The following is an 18,751-nucleotide window of genomic DNA, read 5'->3' on the forward strand; positions in this document are numbered from 1 at the left end:
GAATTGCAAACCCACTCTCTCCACCAACCTTCAGCCTTCTTTGGTAGGGAGCTTTGATGGGTTTCCCCCCATTATTTGTAAAGTATTATGTAAATACGACTGCAGTACAAGTTTCCTAAATCCTCCTATACAGAAATTCTGGAACCACCACTGGAACTAATACTTGATGCATGATGATACATCATCAGTTGAAAATAATTTGACAAAAAAAAAAATTTGACATTATCTTCTCAAGTTGTATGTATGCATACTTGTATTAGTTCCTGATGTTTGCTGTAGCAAATGACCACAAACATGATGACTTAAAACAATAGTAATTTATTCCCTCACAGTTCTGGAGACCAGAAGTTTAACATCAGTTTTACTGGACTGAAATCAAGGTGTTGACGAGGCACCTTGCCTTCTTCTCTTTTGCCTAGATTCAAACCTCCTTCTACCTCCCACTTTATAAGTACAGTTGGATTGCATGTAGGGCTCATTTGGATAATTCAGGATAATCTCTCTATCCCAATACATTTAACTTAATCACATTTGCTAAGACTTTTTCTGTATAAAATTATGGTTATAGGTTTGGAGGATGAGAAGATGGACATAGCTTTGGGGATGATTGCCATCCTATCCCAATACTCTAGCAATTCCAATTCTATAAGTGCTCTAGAGATACTTACTACCTAAGTGTATTTTTTGAAATGTATTTTATTTTATTTTTTTTTTATTTTATTTTTTTTGAAATGTATTTTAAAAGTCCAAAGTAAATCACCCAGTTGTCTATTGACAGGTGAATGGATAATTAGAAACATATTCACACAAATGGAAATTCATCCATCAGTGAGAATGATTGATCTGTAGGAACAGGGAACAACATGAATAAACACTACAAATATTGGTGAGTAGAAAAGGAAAGCCTCCCCAATGTTCATACTGATACTGTTTTTATAAAATTCAAAACATGTAAACACTGATTAGGGACAAATATGTGGCAAAGCCATAATTTTCTTTCAAAGATTGATTGATTGATTGATTGATTGATTGGAGAGAGAGAGAAAACCAGTGGGGGGTAGGGGCAGAGGGGGAGGGAGAGATTCTCAAGCAGACTCCCCACTGAGTGCAGAGCCTGAGGCGGGGCCCTGTCTCACCACCCTGAGACCATAACCTGAGCTGAAATCGAGAGTCGAACTCTTTTTTTTTTTTTAAGATTTTATTTATTTATTCATGAGAGACACACAGAGAGAGGCAGAGACACAGGCAGAGGGAGAAACAGGCTCCATACAGGGAGCCTGACGTGGGACTCGATCCTGGGACCCCAAGGTCACGCCCTGGGCCCAAGGCAGGTGCCCAACCGCTGAGCCACTCAGGCGTCCCGAGAGTCGAACTCTTAACAGACTGAGCCATCCAGGAGCCCCACCATGATTTTAAGTAAAGGGAATGATAAAGGCAAAATGTAGTATGTGGTCACCTCCATGTTGGAGACAGTGGAAAATGAGCAGGCTGGGGGTTTGGGATTGGGAAGGAATACTGAAGTAACTTCAATATGGGAGATGTTTTAGCTCCTATGCTGGATGGTAAGCCCTTAGGTGTAATGTTACAAATATTGCTTTATATGTTTCACATATTGCATTTTACAAAACACCAAGGTAATTAGTGACATTGTATTAGGTGTTCTTTTTTTTTTTTTTTTGTGGCTAGGTATATGGACTCAAGCTTGCTAGAGAAAACAAAGGGATTGATCACAAGGATTCATAGACATAGGAAGTGGAAGACATCTGGACTCTGAAACAGCCTAAGTACCAATCCTCCACTCTTACATGCAAAGGAGAAAGAGGCTGCTGCAGGAAAGCAGATAGCTTCATTTTTGAGACCAGTGTTTCCTCCCTAAATATGAGTAACACTCCCCACACCCCCCCCAAAAAAGAATACCCAGATTAAATGAATCACAATTCCAAGGGAAGCCACAAGATAAACTGCATACTTAATAAGTATGCCAGATTATTCTCATTATCAGGGAAATTTGGGAAAGTTTTGGAGCAGTGCTTCCCAAATGTTAAATGTACACAGGAATCACTTGAGATCATGTTGAAATGCAGATTTAATAGTTCTGAGGTGCGGCCCGAGTCTGCCTCTCTGAGAAGCTTCAGGAAAGGTAGACACTGCCAATCAAGGGCACTATTTGAGAAGCTAGGTTGTAGAGTCAGTACAATATTGCAGAGACCTCCTTTGAGAATCTGGGAAGAGCTATCTATAGATCTATTTCATAGCAGAATGCATAAACATAGAATTAACATAAAATTGCAAAGGGTTTGGAGAGCCTCTGAACACTATTCTTAAGCTAATAGAACATACCATCAACCTGGTTCTGATGAGGAAGTGACAGGAATCTTTAGTTAATAATATCCAATGTCGGGCAGCCCAGGTGGCTCAGTGGTTTAGCGCTGTCTTCAGCCCAGGGCATGATCCTGGAGACCCGGGATCGATTCCCATGTAGGGCTCCCTGCATGGAGCTTGCTTTGCCCTCTGCCTGTGTCTCTGCCTGTGTGTGTGTGTGTGTGTGTGTGTGTGTGTGGTGTGGATGAATAAATAAAATCTTTAAAAATAATAATAATATCCAATGTCTATTAAGTACTACTATAGGCTTTGGCACTGTTGTGCTAAGTGTTCTAGACATATTATCTCATTTAAACCTCACAACAAACCTATGAGGTGGGTACTTCTATTATCATTCTTATCTTATAAGTAAGGTAAGATAGGTAACTGGTGCACAGGAAGTTTTAGGTAATTTGCTCAAAGGTGTTTTAGTGAGCCCAATTCTGGGGTCCAGGTTTAATTACTATGTAGTACTGAGGTCTTATTAATGTGTTGCAATTACTTTAAGGAGAGTGATTTTTATTTCATTAAAACTTGTTTGGAAAGTAAAAACGTGAGCACACAAGATCCGAGGTTTTCAAATTCTGATGGGCATCAGAATCCCCTGGGGCTTTTGTTAAACATGAGAAGAAAATAATGCTTGGCTTCCATAGTAGATCTTCATCTTAGAATCTCTGGAGATAGAATGGAGCAGGGCACTTATGTTTTATGAATGATTTTTTTTAAAAGGTCATTTTCAAATCTACAACAAGCTCTAAAACAACACTTCATTCTAGCTATAGGTGGCAACAGATGCTTTGACAGGGAATCCAGATGTTTAACAGGAATGAAATGAAGGATCACCATTGCCTCAGGCATAAGGAACAGCTTACTTTTTGCCAGATTTCTTAATACCCCCTGTGGCCAGAGGGCCTTTCCCCGTGGCTTTCGTTTTTAGCTCTTGGGGTTTCTTCTGCTTCTCTTTCTGTTTCTGCTTGAATGCTTTATCTCATCTATCTCCTTGGCCTGCTTCTTGGGCTGCTGCAGGCTTCTTCTTCCCACTGTCGCAGCCAGACGCGACACTTTGTCACCCCTTCTGCAGACCCTGCCACCGGAAGCCTGTTTAACCAACACCCCAGATGATTTCAAAGTGCGAAGTTCCAGTATCACTGCTACAGATTTTTCAAAGGCAGATTTTAAAAGTGCAAAGTAAAGTTAATCTGTTATGTGAGACATTCTGAAAGGGAAGGTAACTCTGAAGGTTAGGAAGTTCCTAGAAATGCATTATTGACTGATCTTAATGAGGAAGAAGAGGAAGGAAGGACATGTACATTTCCTTTGCTCCTTTTTTTTTTTTAAGTTTTATTTATTCATGAGAGACACAGAAACAGGTAGAGGGAGAAGCAGGCTCCTCACCGGGAGCCCGATGTGGGACCCGATCCTGGATCCCGAGATCATGCCCTGAGCCAAAGGCAGAAGCTCAACCACTGAGCCACCCAGGCACCCCTCCTTTGCTCCTTTGACTTCCAATCAGGAGTATTATGTAACATCGTGATTTAGAAGGTAGTAGATTGACTTTTAAAAGTACTTGGCATAATAGAGGACACAAAAAAATGCTTATAAAGTGGTACCATGGACCTGCAAGAATAGTGGCAGGAAAATTAACCCTACTTCCCACCTTCACCCCCAGACAAACTTAAATTTAACAAAATAGCAGAAAAGGGTGGGAGGCACAGCTTGACTGCCTGCTGAGCTCCTATTTATTTTCATTTTTCTCATTTGTTTATTCGAGCTTTTTTTTTTTTTTTTAATTTGTATTTAACTGCATGTGACTTCATTGTGCGAAGTCCAAGTCTGGAGCTGGGAATGCAGAGCTGAAGGAAGCCTACTCCCATTGCTTAAGGAAATGAGTGAAGCAGTCATACCCATACAGGGATGAGGTTTAGAAGAGGGACAAGTATAATGTAAGAAGAGTACCTACCGAGGGTTGTGAACAGGAAAGGAATCAGGAGAGGAGGGTGGATTGTATTATGTTTCTAAGACAGCTGAAGAAGGTAGATTCTGAAGAAGAGTAGGAAACGGATGGGAATCCTATTCAAGATTTGTTTTTAAAGAACAATATATGTGTTGTCTTTAACACTATAACTATCTTATAGGTAATTAACTTCTGTATTTCTGGTGATACATTTTTAAAGAGATTGTTAAAGCAATGATCTGTGAGCATCGTAGAGAAAGGAAGTGGTGATCAACAGGGCCAGGTGTGGATTTACTAAGAACAAGTCACTTCAGACCACCCCTTTGGTAGATTAGGGAACCAGGGTAGATTTTGGGTTGAGTGGGTGGTAAGAAAGCAGAAATAATGGAGGTGGATTCACAGAAATGTTTTTGAAAAAAATATATATTGTGTGTTTGTTTAGATCAGATGTTTGTTAGGCAACTGCACTCATACTTTTGTATTTGATCATTTCAGTAAGCCTATTAAGAAAATCTTGGCTTCCTAAAAACCAACAACAACATAAAACTCAGTTTCCACAAGCTTGACACTGGAGGAGAGTGTTGGGGGAAGGAGAATATTTCCACAGAGCTCATTTGCCCATCCATGAGGTCTCCATGGCTGATCCTAGAGAGTCACTTCTTTTCCTATGGTTCCTCACATTTGTGCCCTGGTTCAAGAGTGTACAGAAGACTTTAACCCTCATACCTTTTAGCAAAACTGTAAAAGGAAGTTTGGGAAGCCATAAACAAGAATTTAGGAAAGATGGAGGGTAACTGAATGGATATAAACATAGAAAAGGACTTGAAACCAGATAATCCAGTTTACAAAATAAGGTTTCCTCCTCTTCAGTTTATAGTCCACTGCAGAGATTAAGACTTCTTCTCACTACTAGATTATGTGTTTTAAATGTCTCTTTTTAGCAGGTCACTATGCATTTTCAGTGATTCTTCTTTGCCTCCAGACACACTGTTAAGCTATAAACTGCTATGACCTTTCTTTTAGAACCTTATCTTCCACTCATTCACACTGTGAGCTTTTTCACCCTTCCTACTCAGGCTTCAGAACATGTCATTTGTTTTGCCTCTTTGCTCAAACCATTCTTCAAAGTGTGTTCTCCTTCAGCATTCGTTTCTGTCTGCCCAAATTGTTTTATTCAGGGAACTGTGGTCTGAAGGACCAGATTTGATTAAGCTAGCTCAAGGAAAAGGTTTTCTTAGAGTAATAGGACATGTGTTTTCTCAGAAATAAGACCCACCATGCTCTTGAGCCCTGTATCAGTTGTGAACAATTGAGGCTTACAATTGTTTTTTTTTTTTCACATTAAGAAGAAATCTGGAGGTAGCCAATTGCTAGTTGTTTTAGTGGCTCAACATTATAAAGACCAGTGGCACTACTCTTCTTGGCCTTTTCCTCATGATCAGAAGGTGGTTGTTATAGCTCTAAAATATCATGTCCATGTTCAAAGAAGGTGGAAAGAGAAGGGAAGGGAAGCCCATCTTTACCTTTGGTCAGGAAAGCAAAAACTTTCACAGAAAACTGACACTAGATTGCTGCTTATATTACATATAAAAGAACTGTGTAACCTAGCTGCTCATAAAGGAAGTGAAATCACAAGCCACAAGTGATTACTATTGAGACTATGTAAAGAACTTCTACACTTTGAAAAAAATAAGATAAACAACCCAATAGAAAGATATGCAAAAGACAGGTAATTGACAGAAGAAGAAACATTTTTGGTGAATAAATTTAGGGAAAGATGACCAACCACATTAGTGATCAGGGAAATCAAATGATGACCACTAAATTAGCAAAAAGTAAGACATCTTAAAAAGAAGTGTTGATAAAAATGTGGGGTTGGCTCCACTGCCAGTGTGGGTGAGGTAAAATGGTACAACCACCTTGGAATACTTTCTGGGATTATCTAATGAAGTTGGATGTGGGCATATACCACGATGCAGCAGTTCCACAGCCAGAGATGCCACACAGGAGACATACATACCAATGTTTACAGCAGCATTTTTTTTTGTAATAGCAAAAACGGAAATAACCCAGATGCCCATTGTCAAAAGTATATATAAAGGATATATTCATATGGTAGATCTATAACTATTGCAGCCACACAAGTGAATACAAGAAATACTGTTTCAAGTGGAAAAAAAAAAATCAAAGGCAGATTACATATATCGCATAGTGTTTTTAAAAGCTAAAACCCAGAAAGTTAAACAGTATATATTTTTAGAGTTATATACATTTATGGTTATATGTCTTTCTACAGAGAAATAGCAAAACCAGGAAAAGATAAGGACAAAATTCAGGACAGTGGTTATCTCTCCTAAAGGAGGGAAATGGGATAAAACACACAGGTAAATTCATTAACACTACAATATCCTAGGTATTAAATTAAGTAGTGGATTAATAGTTCCTCATTTTATTATTATGCTCCATAACTTATATTTCATATATATTTATATGTTAAATATTATATAACAGGAAGCTTAAGGAAAAATAACTTTGGTAATAAATGTTAAATGGATTATATCTTATTGTAAAACTTTTTTGGGGGGAGACACATGCTCTGGGGAATAAGACATTTATATTTTTAATTGCTTTCATTTTACAATGATATTTGAGTATAATAAAAACTATATTTGTTTCAGCTCAGGTGGGGAGAAAGAACATAAGCACATACAAACACAAATACTGTAGGCAAATTTATTCTTACTACCTTGCAGCAACTTTGTGAAATATGCAATTGAGACAAGAAGCACAGTTAGAACAGAGAGAGGAAGACTTAATAATATTATGTTAAAGAATAGTGCAAATGGAGTGGGGACAGAAGTGAGAATACAGATATATATATATATATGTATGTATAATTTAATTTAATTAATTCATATATATATATTTTTAAAGATTTTATTTATTTATTCATGAGAGACAGAGAGAGAGGCAGAGACACAGGCAGAGAGAAGCAGGCTCCACGCAGGGAGCCTGATGTGGGACTCATCCTAGGTCTCCAGGATCATGCCCTGGGCCGAAGGCGGTGCGCTAAACTGCCGAGGCACCCAGGCTGCCCGAATACAGAAATCTTTAAAGAGAAAGTGGAAATGGAAGATGGAGACTATAGTCTTCTTTTAAAAGTGCTTAGCAATGAAAGAAAATATTAGTTTTGTCTCTTTGAAGGAGTCTTCAGGACTACTTTTCCCAAAACCACTCTGCTTTGCTTTTGTTTAATGCATGCATTACAGATAGAAACATGCAGGCCCAAGGACAAACTTTGTTAAGCATTTAAGAAAGTTTCTGGGGGAAAAAAAAAAAAGCTCCTGAGGTTTCATGTCCACTCTAGGGACACACTAGTACCTATCCCCAAGGGGATGTTAACAGTGTCATTATTCAATCAGTGTTTCCTTTTTATTATTTTCACTATCATTTCAAGGTCATTTAACTCATTCTCTTTTTTTTAAGATTTTATTTATTTATTCATGAGAGACAGAGGCAGAGACATAGGCAGAGGGAGAAGCAGGCTCCATGCAGGGAGCCCGACATGGGACTTGATCCCCGAACCCAGGATCACGCCCTGAACCAAACACAGAGGCTCAACCGCTGAGCCACCCAGGCGTCCCTAAGTCATTCTCAATTCCAAATAGTACACCAGAACGCAATCATGACAACAGACCAAAACAACACCACCTCCAAAAAAAACTCCCACCCTAAAAGACAATGACATTTCTTAGTCATTCTCTCCTCAGTGGAGAATTTATTCATTGCTTATAATCTGCACAAATTACAGACCCCATTTTAAAATACCGGAAATGACTTAATACATTTTAATGGACTTTGCTTTGTCCATCTATTTTTAAAGCTCTTATCTGTAATTCCTACAAAGGGCAAAAAAATCTATTAATATATTAACTGTTTTCTTTACTTTCTTCTAATCTAAGAAAATATATTTTGGTGTTGGGAGAGAGACAGGAAAGAACAATGCTTCATCTCCCTGCGCAGGGTTTCCAGAGCTCCCGGTAAAACCTTTACTCCTGCTTTGCATGCCTGCTGTACACCAACACACTTCTATCACAATATTCATTTAATTAGGGCACCTGGGTGTCTCAGTCAGTTGCATCTGCCTTCGGCTCAGGTCATGATCTTGAGGTCCTCGGATGGAGCTCTGCATCTGGCTCCTTGCTCTGTAGGGAGTCTGCTTCTCTTTCTCTCTTTGCCCCTCCACTGCCAGCTCATGCTCTCTCTGTTTCTCTCTCAAATAAATACAATCTTTAAAAATTTTTTCATTTAATTACATGCCAATCTTCTTGACCTGGCGGTAGGCTCTTAGAAGACAGAGATATTTTCTTGCTCATCTTAGTCTCTCTAGACTGTGCACTAAGTTTGGTATGTATTGGGAGACTAGATAAATGCTAAAAGAATGAATGAGTGAATGAACAACGAACTTTTATTAGCCAATAGGGTTTTCTGAATGTTTATCTTTGAAAAAGCATTTTAAAAATACACGTTTATTTCAAAAGCTATTTAAATGAAGTACTGTCCCTAGACTATGCCCAGCACATAGTCGCAATAAATATATATATTTTTGCAATAAATATTTTTTGAATGAATATCAAATAGTTAGATATCACAAGTAATTTCAATTTACTGTGGCTTGCACTCTTCATACTTCCTTGTAACTGCCCTTGTAACAGGAAGTAAAGGAAGCCATATAAACAATGGCACATCATTCTCAGTTATAAGTTGTTTAAAACTTTTATTTATTTATTTATTTATTTATTTATTATTTATTTATTTATTTATTAAGATTTTATTTATTCATTCATGAGAGACAGACAGAGAGAGAGAGGCAGAGACACAGGCAGAGGGAGAAGCAGGCTCCACACAGGGAGCCTGATGTGGGACTTGATCCAGGGACTCCAGGACCATGCCCTGGGCCAAAGGCAGGCGCTAAACCGCTGAGCCACCCAGGGATCCCCTGTTTAAAACTTTTAAAAGCCATTCAAACAAAAAGTGAAATACAAAATTTATATTCTTTTAAAAGAAAAACCTGCTTCCTCAAATACATTTTTGCTTGTGGGGTATCACTTGGGGCTCTATATTCAGAATCCTTGATGGAAATGGTATCTCCATTGGTTTTAGGGTCATCTGTTAGGAAAAGTCTGAGAGGTAGTAGGTACAGTTTTTGATTTGCATCTTACATCTTGTATAAGAAGATATAAGGAGAAAACATACCAGTTATTAACATCTGTAGAGGTTTTAACCTTTTATAAAACTTTTTTTTTCTTTTTTTAAAATTTTTATTTATTTACGATAGTCATACAGAGAGAGAGAGAGAGAGAGAGAGAGAGAGAGAGAGAGGCAGAGACACAGGCAGAGGGAGAAGCAGGCTCCATGCACCGGGAGCCCGACGTGGGATTCGATCCCGGGTCTCCAGGATCGCGCCCTGGGCCAAAGGCAGGCGCTAAATCGCTGCGCCACCCAGGGATCCCACCTTTTATAAAACTTTCATATTATTTTTTTTCCAGGCGTCACAACTTTTTTTTTTTTTTTTTTTTTTTTTTAAGTTGGCTCCACACCCAGCATGGAACTCAGGACTCTGGATCAGGACCTAAACTGAGATCAAAAGTCAGGACTGTGATTAAGGCCTAAATTGGTCAGGGTTTGAACTCAGGACTCTGATCAAGCCCTAAACTGAGATAAAAAATCAGGACTCTGATCAAGACCTAACCTGATCAATGCTTGAACTCAGGACTCTGGATCAAGACCTGAACTGAGATAAACAGTCAGATGCTTAATGGACTGAGCCACCCAGGCGCCCTCAGGCTTCACTGCTTCTCCACCACAACACACAGCAGGGATTATCATCCCAATTTTTCAGATTAGGAAACTGAGTTTGCTAAATCTCTGCTAGGGTCCTCCTAGAACAAAGGAGGGGAGGGTGGCTCATTTCAGGTAAAGAAAAGTAATTGACACTTATTAAAATGGTGAGGAAGACGATTGCTTTTGGGGGTCAAAATTATTGTAAAAGGAGAAAGAAATTGTGCTTAACTTTGAATACAGTAAAGATTGCTGAGAATTTACGGCCAACAAAGAAGCAGAGCGAGGGAGTCCGTATGAAGGAACAGTAAGGCAGGCCAAAGGTGGCGGTGGCGGATAAGGAGTGTGATCACGTATCAAAGGCATCAGACATCAAGGAGGGGGGATGACTTAGCAGGATTCCTACTAATACTGGGCTCAGCCAGGCCAGCCTTGAAGGCCTAGGTGGGAGCCCGGGCAAGTAGAAGGCTCAGAGGCGCCGGAGTAAACGCCTGGCCAAGTCTTGGTCACGGGCTCTCTCGGACCTCTGTATTACCCAATCCCTGCGGACGGGGATGGCTGGCAGAGAGCCGGCCTCGCTCTCCCTCTGGGGAGCCATACCCGGCGGCCGGGGCTGACCAAGCCTCCCCCTGTGACCCGCAGAGCGACGCGGGTCGCAGCTACGTCCCTAGCATCTCACCGGAGGCGCCCAAACATCCGCAGGACCGCGGCTCCTCCCACTTCTGGGGCGGGCGGGGCGGGGCCCGCAGGTCGGGAGGGGCGGGGCCGTCGGCGGGGCGGGGCCCGCAGGTCGGGAGGGGCGGGGCAGGAGGCGCTGATTGGCCGGAGCTCTCGGGCGGGGGCTCCCGGCCCCGCCCCGCCGCCGCCTTACTGGCCGCCCCGGAGCCAGCGAGGCCGAGCGCTGGACGGTCCCGCGCTGCCCGGCGGGAGGGGCCGGGCCCATGTTCCTCCTCCCTACCGGTCCCATCCTTAAAGCACGAGTCCCGACGCCCCGCCTGCCGGAGCGGGCGCCGGGATCCGGACAGCGGGCCGCCGGGGCGGGCCAGGGCCTACCGAGGAGGGCCTGAGGCCACGGAGCCGCCGCGGCGGGCGCGCGGGCGTGTGGGGGTGAGGGAGCTGCGAGGGCCGGGGGTCCCGGGCGCCATTGCGGGCCGTCAGAGAGCCGCCCGGCCCCGGTCTGCCCCCGCTGCTCTCTTCCGGCCGAGAGGAGCCGCGGCTCGGGGCCGTCGCCACCCTCTGGCCCGGTGTCGTGAGTTGTCTGCTCATCTGCCGCCCGCGGCGGGCCGCCGGCGCCGAGACCATGTTTGACAAGACGCGGCTGCCGTACGTGGCCCTTGATATGCTCTGCGTGTTGCTGGGTACGTACGCGCCGCCGGCCCGAGGGGTGTGCGCGCGAGCCCGGGTGGGGGGCCCCGCGGTGGGCGGCCCGGGGGCGGGGGGCCCGGGAGAGGGGGGCCCCGCGGTGGGGGGCCTGGGGCGGGGCCGGGAGAGGGGAGCCCCGCGGTGGGGGGCCCGCGGTGGGGGCCGGGAGAGGGGAGCCCCGGGGTGGGCGGCCCGGGAGAGGGGAGCCCCGCGGTGGGGGGACCCGGGAGAGGGGAGCCCCGGGGTGGGCGGCCCGGGGTTGGGGAGCCCCAGGTTGGGCGGGCCGGGGGTGAGGGCCCCGGGATGGGGAGCCCGGGGTGGGCGGCCCAGGGTGAGGGGCTCCGGGGTAGGCGGCCCGGGAGAGGGGAGCCCCGGGGTGGGGAGCCCGGGGTGGGGAGTCGGGGTGGGGGGCCCGGGATGGGTGGCCGGACCGGGGTGGGGGGCCCGGGATGGGTGGCCGGACCGGGGTGGAGAACCCGGGGTGGGGGCCCCGCGGTGGGAGCCCCGCGGTGAGGAACCCGAGGTGGGGAGCCCCGGGGTGGGGGGCCCCGGGTGGGGCGGCCGGGGTGGGGACTCGCGGAGAGCTGCGGACGGGCTTAGGGGCGGCATGTGTGCGCCCGGCGCGCTCGCCTCTGCGGGGAGAGGCTCGGGGGCGGCTTCCGCAGCCCGGGGATCCGCTTTGCAGCCTGCACCCCGGCCCCGCGTGGCCCCTGCTGTCTGTCTGTCTCCCGCCGGTGTGCTGAGCCCAGCCCTGCTTGGACGCTGTTCACGCCTCTGCGCTCGGTCCTCGCTCCTGTCCTCTGTTTCCAGTTCCACTCCCAGCGGAGCGCGGTGGGCTCCTCCCCTCTCTGCTCTTAGGGAACCCCGGTCACTGGCTTGTCAGGTTCAGTAGCGACACATGATGTTGGATTCACTGGGGATTCTTAGGAACAGGCGCCAGTGCCTGGTTTATCTTCCTTGTGGGAAGCAGTTTAATTTTTCGTCTTTAAAAGACTAGAACGTTCCTAATTAGAAGGTGTTACCCGGTCGTAAATTGTCAGGTTGCAAGTGGGTGTGAGGATGCCAGGTTTCTGCCTATAGGTCTGGAGGTCTGAAGAAGCTTGCCTTTCTGGGTGTGTGTGTGTTTTGGGTGTGTGTGTGCGCGCGCGTGCTCCAGACCTGCTCATTCCTTCTCTGTACAGACCTTGCCATGGTGTAGCTTTCCTTCTCCTGTGACAGGCCACAAGGAGCCCTAGACATTCTTTGGCTGCAGTAGATTTGGCGTTGTCATCCTGGTGGAAGAGTCCATTTCTGGGGCTCCTGGTTGCTAGCTGCTCCTTTCTTTTGACAAGAAAGAATTGAAGTCACTTGGATAAGGGATAGGCATTGGAAGGAAACTTGCACTTTTTTAATAAGTATTTTCTAAGAAAGTATGTTACAGACTATTTAGACGTTATGGAAAAAAAGAAACCAAAGCAAGAAGACCTGTTCAAGATTTGGGTAGCCATGGTCAAGTATGGAAGTAATGGTACTGGCACGTTCTTTGGCTTGGCCGGGGGGGGGGGGGGTGGGGGGTGTCTGTGAGTTCAGCAACCTAGGTGCAGGTGTGCATAATGGGTTTTCACTGGTTTGAATCTTATATTCCACTTTGCTGCCTCAAACCTGATCATTTAGGTGCTTGCAGGCTTGCTCAATTCATACAAATTCTTTTACCCCCCCCCCCCTTTTTTTAAAGATTTATTGATTTATTCCTGAGAAAGAGAGGCGGAGACCTAGGCAGAGGGAGAAGCAGGCTTCCTGCGGCCTGATGTAGGACTCCATCCCAGACCCCGGGATCATGCCCTGAGCCAAAGGCAGATGCTCAACCCCTGAGCCACCCAGGCATCTCTTCTTTTACCTCTTCTTTGAGGTAAAATCCCTTTTTTATTATTTATGAAATACCTTTATTGTTGACCAAGATGCTTCCTGTACAGCTCCACAGTGAATTTTTGGAGTTCAGTTTAGGAAAACGAATCAACATTTTAGAACACTTTTTATAGAAACACAAGTAATTCTTCCAGATGCCAAGACATCCTAGTAACTACATTAAATATTTTGAAATTTATTTACAGTGAAAGATTGATTTTTGGTAAAGATGTTAAAATTTTATTTTAGATTTCCTTGTCTTTTAATTCCAGTGTAGTTAAAATATAGTGTTTATTAATTTCAGGTGTAGAGTATAGTGACTTGACAATTCTAAATATGACTCCGTGCTCATCAGAATAAGTGCACTCTTAATCTCTTTCACCTGCTTCACCCATTTCCCCACCCACCTCCCCTCTGGTACTATGTACAATTTTAAAATGTACTTTGACTCATACTCCGTGTCAGTCAGGCTTTGTTAAGCTTCATTTATATTTTAGCAAAGGGAGAGAAAAAGGTTTGGTCAGAAGTAATTTTGATAATTCTAATACATTGGCTAGTATCCTGTCAATTGCTGCATGTTGTGTACCGTAGAATTATATATCAACTTCCCCTTTTCCTACCTTATAGGAATTATTTATTCAGAATTATTATTGAGAATTATTGATTTATAAAACAAATGTCAAGTGTTTTTCTGTGGGCCAAGTACTGTACTAGGACAAATGAAACATAATACTGCTCTAAGGTAAGCTAAAGCTAATATTAGTAACCATAATGTCATAAGGTAGACTTAGTTTCCTTTGTATGTTTTAAAATCCGTCTATAGGGACGCCTGGGTGGCTCAGCCATTGAGTGTCTGCCTTTGGCTCAGGGCGTGATCCTGGAGTCCCGGGCTCGAGTCCCACATCGGGCTTCTTGCATGGAGCCTGCTTCTCCCCTTGCCTAGGTCTCTGCGTCTCTCTCTCTCTCTCTGTCTCTCATGAATAAATAAATAAAATCTTTAAAAAAGTAAAATAAAATCCGTCTATAATGGAGAAACCTATATGCAGTACAGTTGTATGTTATTTCTTGTCTTTTTTTGACATAATGCAAATATCACATAATTGTACTATAGAGGTAGGAATAATTTTATTGCTACATTGACCTGACTGTTGCAAGGTTTGTGATGGCCCTCAAATAGATAAAATGTGTTTTTGATTTTAAACGTCTTTGATGGTTTTGGGAAAAGCTTACTTTGGGGAGTTACAGATTAAGTATGTTTTGGAAAAAGATACCTCATCTATTTGAAACTATTTTATCTGTTACTGTATTACTTGGCATTCTTTTGAAGTAATTTAGAAGATTTTCATGATGAGCCCAGAATTCCCATTTCCTAAATAGAAAATGAAGTACTGACTTATTTAACTTTGTATATAAGATGACATTAGATTTAGTAATATCAACTTTCCATTACAAACATCCCCCGAATGAAAGAGAACAGCGGGGGAGGGGGTAAAACTTAAAAAAAAAAAAAAAAACTTTTTCATGCTGAGTTTTGGAAGACAATACATTTTTATAGCAAGTTCACCTTTCTTTTGGAGTATAAGGGTTATTTTAAATTTGGTTTTTATTCACTTTACTGACAGCAGGAGATTGCCTAAAATTAGGGGTTATCAGCTTGGCATTAACTTTATTCTTTTTCTGTGGAGAATATACAGGTAAGAGTTGACTACACCAACAAAAAGATGATTAAACACTTCTTAAGTACAGGGTTATGTGAAAGTGATTCGTAATTATATTGTGAATGTGTTCCAGGTTCTGTTAATGACCACTCCAACATCATACCGTGTATCTATTTTAATATGATGATGTTACATGATTGTGTTACAGGAGTACTTTATAATTTTATGGAGTGTGATGTCTGTTGAAGTGATCATTAAACATGTGGTGTGTGTCTCTGTGTGTATATATACACATTTGTACCCCTCTGTCATCTTTATCACTATAAAACATGAATCCCTCCCTCTGATAAACCCAAATGATTAGTTCCTTCAGTGGATGTGGTAAGTTCTTGGGAAAAGTCAGAATTTTGAGAGATGGTATTTATTTGAAATGGAGCATAGTCTTGACCTCTTTCTTTTGTTGTTGTAGAAAAGGATGGCCGTGAGCACACAAGGAGAGCTGCTCTGTAGGGAATGATAGCAGGCTGGTGTGACTGGCAGTGTTTTTGCCCAGTGTGCTAAATGATGTCCCGAATAAAACTTACTAGTGTTTAATTACTGAGAATAATTCCATATTTTATCCACCGTGGTGTAAGGCTGCCAGTTAGTGGACGCCGAGTCCACTGATTGATTCAGTGCACATTGATTGAAGGCTGATTCTGCCGAGTCCACGTTAGGTGCTGAGGATACAACGATGAGTAAGACATCCTTGCCCTAAAGGAGCTCAGGGTCTAATGAAGAGCAAACAGGTTACAGTACATCATGATAAGTGTAATAATGGAGGTATGGAGTAAGTGCTTCTGAGTACAGGGAAGTTGTCTTAGACCTGATCCATTGTAAATAAATGGTTTGTATGTTTATCCTTAGAGATGCAGAAGTAACAAAAGTTACCTGGAATTATTCTTAGAATCTTTTGTTTTCTTTCCCCACTTGATGCAGGACAGTAGGGACCCAAGTAAGTACCCTGTGTTGATAACTTTTCTGTAGACTGTCCCTTGGCATCTAGGAGGTTTAGGTGGAACTGGCAAAAACTTGTTATGTGCTTGTGTTTTGCTGTGTGGCAGTCATTTAGAATACCTTTCTGGGCTCCATATTCTCCTTTTGCTTCTCCAGATCTGTTCTCCATTTGCTCTGTGCTCGGGGAAGCAGGCAAATTGTATGAACAGTATCACCTGACCTCTTGCTTTATGATCTCTGTTTGGCTTTGGCTGGTGGTGCATCAGTAGGAGGCCTGGAAGAGCCAGTTCCTTCCTGCTGGATTTGTGTTGCTAGAGCTATTCTGTGGTTTTGTGAGTAAGTCACAGGTTCTGTTCAATGGCCCTCTCCGCCAGCCAGCTACAGTTGCAGATCGTTTTGGGTTCTAGTAACCCCTTAGTTGCCTGCCCCCTTAGGCCTAGTGATGATAATGGCTTCCTGATGTTGGTAGCTTAGGAGTGAGTATTCCATCCTCCCTTGCTCCTTTCCCTAAATCCTGCCTATACTTTTAAAGATGATTTCTTCATTAAATTCTCTTGAATCCCTTTTTTGACTCTATGTGTGTGTGTGTAGTGGGGGCTGTGGGGTTTTGTTTTTTGTTTGTTTGCTGCGACCCTACTAATAACACTGATACAGGTCCAAAACTGATTTGAGGTGGCTTCCCTTTCTGCATCTAACACCAATTACAGCTGCTCATTATAGCAGGTGTGAACAGAAGCTCATGGGCTCCAGTGTTGGCTTTCCTGGAAGGGAGGTTGGTCATGGTTTCCTTAGCATGCTCCAAACGTGCTATCACCATGCCAAATCAGAGCCAATAATGAAGAATAAAATCTGGCAACCAAAAACTGGAAGCCCCAAACTAGCAGCAATAGTAGGTGTTTGTAGAATCCCAATACTTACTCTTCCTTAGTAATTATATCAAATACTGATACCATATGTTATTGCCCTGAAAATGACATCATTTGCCCCTTAAGTATTACCCCTGAGGAGTGGTCCCTTTCCTGTCTACCAGTTTGGGCCTGTTTCTCAAGGAAGAAACAGTCAAGTAGTCAATGAAAGATTCTCATTTTCTAACTAGTCTGCAGCATTTTGTGCCTTTCCTTTTTGCCTAACATTTATTCGTTCATTCATTCATTATTCAACATGTATTTGTTTAATATCTTATAGGTACTTGGCATTGTTGGATGAAGATAAAAATAAGTAAATCGATACAGAAATAAATAGGACATAATGCTTATCCTAATTGCTAGCCATTTCAACCCCTACTAAATTTGTTAAGCAAACTTTTTTTGCTTCTGATGAAAGTTTAGTGGGTTTTTTCTTTTTTATGTAACTTTTCTCTTTCCTCTAAGCCACAGTGAGAGGGAAGGAATCTCAAAAAAAATGAACTAAAATTTCTGGCATATTCTTGAGTTAGACTAGAGTCCTCTTGCAAGACTTTTTCTACTGTTAAATGTCCAATTTTGAATAAGAGAGGAGGAAATTGCTACTCTTTGGTTCCAGTTGACTTTATACAGTTGAATTTTAACTTAAGCTCGCCTTGCTTGGAATAAAGTATGGAAATGTTCAGAGAATGTTCTTCTCTATAAATTTTATGAAATGTAAATTCTTCCTTTATATTTGCTTTGAATTACATAGTTTTGGAAAACTCATGGGCAATGCTATGGATCTTGATTGATCTTTTTCTTGTTTAGCCATTTTTGGCCAAGCTCTACCAAGGTCTCTTATATACTGAGCTTGGGGGATTATTCTGATTCTTTTGGATAAGAAATGGAAGTTTAAATTGTTATTGTTTACCCTGCTAAAAAAGAGAAGTTGGAAAAAAAGTCACTAAATTCCCCAATTTTAAGTAAACCAGTTAAAATGTAGCTTCCATTTTATGGAAAGGAATTCGGAATGTTAATTGTCCACTTCCTCCTAATTTAGGTGGCTTAATTCAGCATTTGGGATGGAAATATACAATCTGTGTAATACCCTAGTTAGGGATTATATAGACCCTGCCTTGTTTCTCTTACCTTCTTTTTAGAAAGCACTCACCATTCAGATAGAATGAACAGTGTTTACAAGTAGCTTTCTTCTTCTATCCTTCTTCATTTACCTTATTTTTCATTGTTACTATTTTCCACCCCTCATCTCTTATCTTCCTCCTGCTTTGCTTCTTCCCTTCAACCTCTTGCTGCCTAGGTTTAAAACCCAGCTGGCTTATACAGAGTTGTTTTTTGTTGTTGTTGTTGTTGTTGTTGTTGTTTTCTGCAACTAGTCTAACACTGGAAATGACTTGTTCTTTATAAACTGTTTTTCTTTTTTTTTAAAATACTAGAGAGACAGCATAGTCCAGTGATGGACTCTGTATCCAAATTGCTTAGGTTCACTTTTTACTTCTGTTTACTAGCTATGTGACCTTGAGCAATTTTCTTCTTTGTGCCCCTTTTCCTAGTAAAAGTATCTATTTCATATGGTTTTTGTGAGACTCAAGTGAGTCAATATGTAAAGAGCTTAGAGCACTGTCTTGTGCTTAATGCACATGATATGTTTATCAAATAAAATTAATCCTCTCTAATCCTACCAACTATAACTTAATTTTAGTAGAAATAACATCACCTAGTTTCATATTAGGGACCCAGAAACACAGACTGAAACGTTTCCCATGAGTACTCATGGAATTTCTTTGAAACTT

At 42.5% G+C, this 18,751-nt stretch overlaps 1 protein-coding gene and 1 pseudogene across 2 annotated transcripts in view; one reads left to right on the top strand and one right to left on the bottom strand.

The window, feature by feature from the left end:
• Positions 1 to 3,229: 3,229 nt before the first annotated feature.
• On the bottom strand, positions 3,230 to 5,357 carry LOC129513402 (translation machinery-associated protein 7-like; annotated as a pseudogene).
• Positions 5,358 to 11,380: 6,023 nt separating this feature from the next.
• The window catches only part of PLPP1 (phospholipid phosphatase 1), a 92,357-nt gene continuing 84,986 nt past the window's right edge, over positions 11,381 to 18,751 (top strand). The window contains exon 1 of one of the 2 annotated variants that reach the window (XM_055332131.1): positions 11,381 to 11,514. In XM_055332131.1, coding sequence (XP_055188106.1) covers positions 11,457 to 11,514 — 58 coding nt within the window. In that variant the 5' untranslated portion in view covers positions 11,381 to 11,456. The remainder of the gene's footprint in view (positions 11,515 to 18,751) is intronic. The other variant, XM_055332132.1, reaches the window with a different exon arrangement.

This window comes from Nyctereutes procyonoides, unplaced genomic scaffold, assembly GCF_905146905.1.
Source record: "Nyctereutes procyonoides isolate TBG_1078 unplaced genomic scaffold, NYPRO_anot_genome, whole genome shotgun sequence".
Classification (NCBI taxonomy): Eukaryota; Metazoa; Chordata; class Mammalia; order Carnivora; family Canidae; genus Nyctereutes; species Nyctereutes procyonoides.